General features: G+C 39.0%; 1 protein-coding gene across 1 annotated transcript in view; it reads left to right on the top strand.

Annotated features, from left to right (window-relative positions):
• Positions 1-235: 235 nt before the first annotated feature.
• The window catches only part of THOC1 (THO complex 1), a 53,319-nt gene continuing 45,644 nt past the window's right edge, over positions 236-7,910 (top strand). Inside the window, exons 1-5 of the mRNA XM_008690543.2 lie at positions 236-354; positions 2,645-2,718; positions 2,807-2,867; positions 4,095-4,161; positions 7,569-7,687. Coding sequence (XP_008688765.1) covers positions 301-354; positions 2,645-2,718; positions 2,807-2,867; positions 4,095-4,161; positions 7,569-7,687 — 375 coding nt within the window. The 5' untranslated portion in view covers positions 236-300. The remainder of the gene's footprint in view (positions 355-2,644; positions 2,719-2,806; positions 2,868-4,094; positions 4,162-7,568; positions 7,688-7,910) is intronic.

The following is a 7,910-nucleotide window of genomic DNA, read 5'->3' as shown; positions in this document are numbered from 1 at the left end:
ATCACCGCAGGTGCGCGTCCCGGCCTATTCCTCGCCAGGCAGCACCGAGCTTACTGGGCGACGACGCCCATATGCCGTCGCCCCAAGGGCTCTCCACGAATCCGGACTGAGCACGGCGTGGCCGACTCAGCCTTCCAAAGCCCGGCTGAACTCTCACCACAGTAGCTCCCAGTTGCCAGCTGGCCCACCCCTTGGCTCACAGGTCGCTCTAGCCGCGCACAGAGACAGCAATCTCGTTGCTCCCGCTTGACGTCATCGGCGGGCGCCGCAGCGCGGTGGCGGGCACGCGCAGCCGAGAAGATGTCTCCGACGCCGCCGCTCTTCAGTTTGCCTGAAGCGCGGACGCGGTTTACGGTGAGTGGACGGTGGGAGGGTGCGGCCCTCACCCGGCTCTATCTTTTTCCTCCTCTCCCTGAAAATACTCGAATTTCGCCCTGGGGTAAAGCGGGAACTGGGGTGTATACCCCGCGGTGTCGGCTCCCGGCCCCGTCGGGGGCTGGGAGGTGGGAAAGATGCATTACTTGCCTCGTCTGTGCGTCCTGTGCTGTCCGCCGCCGTCCTTCTGCCCGCAGGTCTCAGAACCCCGCGTTCTCAGCGCCTTTGTAGCCCGCTTGGAGGACTCCTCCGCAGACTACCTCCGGTGCGGTCGAGCTCTTCTGCAGTGCTCGCTTAGCCGGACAGGTGTCTCCGAAATTGCTTAAGGGTGAGGGCGCGAGTGGTTTTAGCCGAGAACTGGCTCCCGCTCCGCCTCCTAAGCTGCCAGGTGGTGGTTCCGGCTGCTTATTCACCACCCTTTAACCCTCCGTATCTCAATCCTAAGAGATTAACGAGGAGATCCTAAGTAGGAAAAGGCAAACAGAGTCAGCTTGGGAATTGTTGCTGGAGTCATTTTATTCTTACAAATGAGGAAGAGTAGTTTGAGCATTTGGGAAACACAGAGCGTTTTCAGGTTACCTTACTTAACTCTTAGAGTAGCACAGGGAAGTAGGCAAAGTTCTCTTAGCCCTGGTAGATGAGATAGAACTTGAGACCACACCCCCCCCCCAAAAGTAAGGTCATGTACGTCGCCGGTGTTTGACTTCAGACCCAGTATACTTTTTACGTTGCCCATCAGAGCATGAAGAACCCTGTTCTAAGTTGTTTGCCTGTATTTGTTTTTAGTATTTGCGCCAATATTTCTTTTTTTTTTTTTTGCCATTTTATTTTTTATTTTTTTAAATGATTTTTTATTATATTATGTTAGTCACCATACAGTACATCCCCGGTTTCCGATGTAAGGCTCGAGGATTCATTAGTTGTGTATGCGCCAATATTTCAAGTCATGATTCAACTACTCAGATATTTAACTGTGCTTACCTAGTTCTCGTGACGCCAGATTAAAAAGTGTTCTTGTGTGCAGGTTATTTTTTATCCCATACAATGAGGGTTGGTTTGTTAACCAGCTTATATTTTATGTCTTCAGAGTCGTTTTCTTTTTGTGTATTTTGCTGTGATCCCTGGTGCTCTGAAATTCTGCTAAGAGTAACTCTTAGAAATATCCAATATCATATTAGTCCCGGAGGGGACCATTTAATTTGAGATCATCTAGTGCAGTGCTTCTTAAGGTTCAGTGTGCAGTGGAATCACTTGGAGATTCTGGTTCAGTAGGTCTGGAATGGAGCCTGAAAGTTTGCATTTCTGACAAGTTCCCAGGTGATTCCACTTCTGCTGTTAGTAATAAGCATCTACAACAGCCCCCTTATTTAAGAGGAAATTGAAGCACAAGAGATAAGGAGATATGCCAAAGATTATACAGTCTACTCTTGGCAGAGTCAGGAATGACATTTCCAGTGTAAGTTGAACCCTTGGGGGTAATGAGATGACTTTCCAAGTGTATGTGAATTTCCACAGAATGAATGACTTTGCAGTATTTTTGTCTTTCATATTTCTTTTTTTTTAAGGTTTTATTTTTAAATAATCTCTACACGGAGGGGGGTTTGAACTGACAACCCCAACATTAAGAGTCACGTGCTCTACCTACTGAGCCAAAATCCCCTTTTTATTGTTTTGGCTTTGAATTATGCCTAAGACAATTAGCGAGTACTCAGTGGGGCTGAGCAAACTAGAGAAGGTGGGGCTTGAGATGGGTCTTGAAGAATGGATAGAATTTGCATAAGCCAGTGGGAAGAACAGTGAGTAAATAAACTGAGTGAACTTGATAGAAAATAATGAAAAAAATAGCTAGATCTTAGTGGAGACTATGTTAGGCGATAGTAGGAAATAAGGTTGGATAGACTGAGGGAGATAAGATCAAGGACCTTGAGAGGGGGCAATGAAATTTTAAAACCAAAGCCGGTAAATAAGGAGCCATTTGGAGATTAAAAAAAAAAAAAAAAGGCAGCATACTCTCATGAATGTGATATTTAAAGAAATGGTAGGAGGGAAAGCCTGAAATGAGAAAGTCTAGTTGGCAAGCTCTTGTCAGATTTTAAAGTATTAGAGTCTTTATCATTAAGTGGCATTTGCATAAGAATTACTGATGAAATGACTGATACGTAATTTTTCCCAAGTATAAGCATTTCCAGTTACACAAACTGTTGATGAGTGATGTTTTTCAGTAAATAATAAGCAAAAATCTTTCCACTTACATGCTATTTTTTTCTAGAAGTCTACCAGAGAGGCCCTGAACAACAAAAATATCAAGCCATTATTGAGTACCTTCAGCCAATTACCTGGCAGGTAAGGCATTGATATCCATGAAGTACACTTGCCGTTAACACTTACCTTGAGCTGTTTAAAAACTGCAGGTGTCTTTTGTTTTTAATAGTGAAAATGAAAAAAAATGTACCCTTGACCAAGCTTTCAGAGGTGTTCTAGAAGAAGAAATTGTAAGTATGTTTTCCTTTATTGTTAAAATTTTGCTGCTAAATTAATCAGTGTTATTTTTTAAATTGCTTTTATTCTCAGAATGGATATTTAAACAAGATTATTTTTCCTACAGTGAGCTTGCTACTTTGTGAAAGCTGACTTGATCATAGTATAGGAGTTATGTAATAGTTAAGAATTTTGACAGCACAAGTGCAATTAAAGGGTTTGGTTTAACAAATGAGCTCTCTCCAAGTGAATATAAGAAAAGTTGATAATGAGATTTTCCTGAGCAAGAACTAGAATTTGAAGGTGGGCCCTCTCACTTTGCTCTATAAACAGTGACACATCCTTTAGTAGCATGAAAGGTCTAGTTCAAAGATGTTCAGCATGGGAACTGGGATTCCATGCCCTTATCTTCCTGTGGCAACTTCATCAGTTAGCATCCAAAAATAACCAGAGCCTATCCAACTTCAGTAGAAAAAATTTAACCTAAACATGAAAACTCCGAATTTATTTACTAATAGTGGGGCACCCAAAGGAAAGGAAAACTTTCAGCAATTTATTCTTGGTTAAGTGAAGGTTGTGTCCCAAGAAGCTAGATCCTTTTTTAATGGACATAATACAGTGTTCCTTTCTTTTGAACAATTCTGTATCAAAACTCATTTTTTCCTCTTCTTCAGACCTAGTCACTTACATGTTGTGAGGCATTGGGCAAGTTACTTCGCTTTTCTGAGCCTCAGTTTCCTTTGTAAGAGGGAATATAACATTTTTTCAAGATTGTATAAAACAACACATAACAAACACTAAAAAAATGCTAGTTTCTATAATGTTATGGAATGTAAGCACTACCTCCCTTCTGTTAAAACCCTCAGACATATTGATGCACCAGTACAATCAATTCCCCTGGCCCTGCCTTTGCCTTGTGCCATTGATTGAGTTATAGCCTCAGTGCTTCTATACTTGATTGACTTAAGCCATAATCATGCTAATGTAACCATCTTCCTAAAACCATTGGATTTTAAGTGAATCGCCCCCTTATTATTTACTTCTTCTATTTTAACAATTAGTGATTCTATTACTATTACTTATTTTTTGTATTTTCATCTTAGAAAGTAATTTTATTTTCTATAAGAAATATGTTTATCTTATATTTTTGATACTTTAATGTCAGAGGATATGTTTTTATTGTTACCATACTAGTCTGGACTCTGGCCCCTAAATTAAATTGTTTTCTCCTCTGTTGGTAGATAAATCACTCATCATGTGAAAACGTTTTAGCTATTATTTCTCTTGCTATTGGGGGAGTAACTGAAGGTAAGTACAGCATTGTTTTCCTAAAGTAATCATGGCCATGACATGCTTTATTTTAAAGTTATTCTCCCTATACCTCTCCATCTGTTTGATTTTGTTCGTTTTTCAAATTCTCCCTACCACATTTGCCAAGAAGTTGTCCCAATGAAATTAGCTAACACTTCTCGTCTCTAATATGCAGCACACATTTTGGCACTTTCTTTGTTCTCCAGTTATTTCATTCATTCAGTAAATATTTATTGAGCATCTACTATGTGCCTGGTACTGAAGTAGGACTAAAGATTCATTGGTAAAGAAAACATATCCCTTCCCATAAGGAGCCTAGTGGCTAATGGAGGAAACAGATGTGTTAATTTTTTTACCGAGGTATAATTACTGTGAAGTGGGAATGAAGTGTGGTTGAAGTGACTGTCTACACTCTAAAGGAATCAGGAAAGTCTTAGAAGGGAAGCTGTAACAGGAGCTGGGATGTTAGGGATGAGGGATGATGGATTTGTCAGGCAGAAAGAGAAAGGAATACCTAGCTATGTAAAGGCAGGTTCAGCCTGGCTAAAGAATTGTATGGAGCAGGGAGGTGAGAGGATGAAAACAAACAATGATGAGAGGAAGGAAGCAGAAGAGGTCGCTTAGGGTCATTTGTAAAGTGCCCCCTAGGTATTTTCATGCTACCAGGGAGCTATGGAGGAAGAGTTGGATTGGAAGAGACCACTGGCAGGAAGACTAGGTAGGGAACTGTTAAAATGGGGGCAGTGGCAGCGGGGTATAGTTTCAAGACTTAAGAAGGCATATAGGAAGTACACTGTGCCTAACACATAGTAGGAGCTCATTAAATATTTGCAGAAAGAAGCAGTGAGAAACTAGTTCATCAACAAATTTAGTTGAAATACTCATTAATTGAGGTAATTTATGTGAAAAGTGCCTTTTAATCTGCAAAGCATTACTTACATATTTATTATTTTGATACCTGTTCCTACAAAAACTAGAACATTCAAGGTAAAACTGGTCTGCCAGTGTAGCAGCAAGCTATTCTGTGAACTTAAGCATAATTCATAAATTCTAACTTCACACGTTAAACTTTTATATGAGATGTTCATTCATTCAGCATACTTGAATGAGTTCTGCAGTGGAGTGTTCCTTGCCCAGTTTCTGTCAAACAGCAGTCTGCTTAGTTCATTGATTACCTGATGTGTTACTCTTGTAGACTGGTAATATTTTTAACTCTTGGGAGTTGTACAAAGTCTATTTTTAGAACTTTTACTTTATTTGAGGAAAAATAAGGACTTATGATAAAAGCTTAGATGCTTTTTTATTTTAATGGGTTGGGGAAAAGTCCTTCTGGAGAGAGATTATTATTGTATTCTTTATGTGACATGTTTTCAAATTATCTGTAAATATGCTTTGTTAAATTCAACTCAGCAGATATTTATTGAGCTTCTGTTTAGTGTCAGACACTTTACTGTTTAAAAGGTACAAAAATGCCTGCCCTCAGAAAGCTCGTAGTCTACATAAAAATAAACAAGATAATGATAAATGCTATAATTTATTTATACTATGCTTCAGAAGCATAGATGGGGTGGCCGTTCAAAGGTATCAGGAGTTTTTTAGATGCACTGATATTTACTGTGTGCTTTGAAAGATGGAGCAGGAATTTGCCCCATGAGGGAGAGAAGGAAGACTATGTAGGCAAAAAAAAGCATTGTATGCAAAACCATGGAAGTATCAACATAGCAAGGTGTTAGGGAACTGAAGAGAGTATCTGTGGACAAGGTTAAGGTGAAGCAAAGAGAGTGTGCAGAGGCTGGGGTGCAGGTTGTGAAAAATGCTGGGGGATCATGCTATAGTCCAGTTCATCAGAATCACCAGTGAATCTCTATTTTTAAATGAGATTGCAAAGCCTCAGCTTGGTTTTACTGAATCCGAATCTTTGGGAGTGGAATCTAGGTAATTTTCTTAATTTCTATGATTAAATGAGAGTTAACTTACATCAGACTGTGCTGCAACTACAGGCAGGGAGTATGCCTCCCAAATCTCTTAGGTGCACAGGACAGATAGTATCTCAGAACCTTAAGTGGTGAGGGACTTCAGTAGTTGTCTAGTCCAGTCTCATCTTTAGTTAACCTGCTCCCCTCTCTAATGTCCCTAGCAAGTAGTCATCCAACATCTGTGCCTTTTGATGGGGTTACTATTTTGATTTCTATTAGATAGTCTTGTCAGGTTTCCCTTGTATTGAGTTGAAATCTGCTTCCTTATGCTACCCGCTGGTTCTTGGCAATTTCCCTCACATCACATTCCAGATGTGATCATACCAGTGCAGAGTAGAGCTGGATATAATGCTTCCTTTTTTTTAACTGCAGTGTTTTGGGCTTACAGTGCCCCAAGATATTTTCTTTGCATATAATGCTTAAAAGGCTACTTTTCTTAAACACTTAACGAAGTGTTAGTGTTACCTTAAAATAGAAGGAAGAATGAGCAGGGAGATGAAAGTATGTTTAGCTAGTCCAAATGACCTTTTCTTTAAAAAATGTTTTGATTTATTGCTTTAGTTAAATAACATTGAATTTTGAAATAAACAACTTTTTACTATACCATTCTTTCCCCTGAAACAATGCTTTTATTTTAAATGTTTAATAGTTGAAATCAATACCAAACTTTTTTATTATCTTTTTTGAAGGTAAATCACAAAGATATTTAGCAACATTATGGAACATTTGGAAATGAGCAAAAGGGAAAATACTACTCATAATTCCTCTACTTTAAAAAACTACCATTCATTTTGGTATATGCTTTTAGTTTCTCTAGTCTTTTTAAAAACTTTTATTGTTGTAACCATAATATACGTACAGTTTTGAATCCTGCCTTTTTCACTTAACATTATATCATAAGCATTTTCCAAGTTATTATAGTCGTCATAACCATCGTTTTTAATTGGCTGCATTATATTCTTTTGAATAGCTTAGTGGTGAAGAAAACAGACTGTGGAGCCAGACTGCCTGGGTTCGTATCCCAGCTCTACCACTTACTGGCTCTATGGCCTTGGGCAAGTTATTTAACTTCTCTGTGTCTCAGTTATCCCATTCTATAAACTGGAGGTAGTATCGTCTACCTCATAGGGTTATAAGGATTAAATGTGTTAGTCTACGTAAAGCACTTAGTGTGCCTGACATATAGTAAATGCTCTAGAAGTGTTATCAAGAATTATCATCATCATTATTATTGAGTGCACATACCAAAAATTACTTAAGTACGTCCCATTTGGGGACTTTTAGGTTGCTTCCATTTCTTGTCTCTGAAAAATTTGTTAGCAGTGACTAAGTATACTGTTAAGATATTCTTCAGAATTATTTTGCATGGGCTATTTTACTGTACAGTCTTTTTTTAAACTTTTAAATTGGCTTGTGCTCCACTTGAAGGTATTTGTACCGCATCTACACCTTTTGTGTTGTTGGGAGATGTTTTGGATTGTCTTCCTTTGGATCAATGTGACACAATATTCACTTTTGTGGAAAAAAATGTTGCTACTTGGAAATCAGTAAGTGCTTTAGTTTATATTTCTGCTAATATTATGTTTCTATAGATCCAGAGTTCAGAAGATCGTTTTTTGGGTTTTTTTTGTTTTTTTTGTTTTTTTGCTTATATGTTAGTATTGCTGACTGCCAAAAAGTTTGTCCTTCTGAGGGAATTATACTGCTGTCTTAAGGGGGCCAAGTAAGAGTCATGGTGTAGAAGAAGTTGAAGTGCAGAATTTGAGTAGT

Source organism: Ursus maritimus, unplaced genomic scaffold (assembly GCF_017311325.1).
Source record: "Ursus maritimus isolate PB19 unplaced genomic scaffold, ASM1731132v1 scaffold_18, whole genome shotgun sequence".
NCBI classification, from domain to species: Eukaryota; Metazoa; Chordata; class Mammalia; order Carnivora; family Ursidae; genus Ursus; species Ursus maritimus.
The sequence above is the reverse complement of the archived record's forward strand: the minus strand, read 5'-3'. Positions and strand labels throughout refer to the sequence as shown.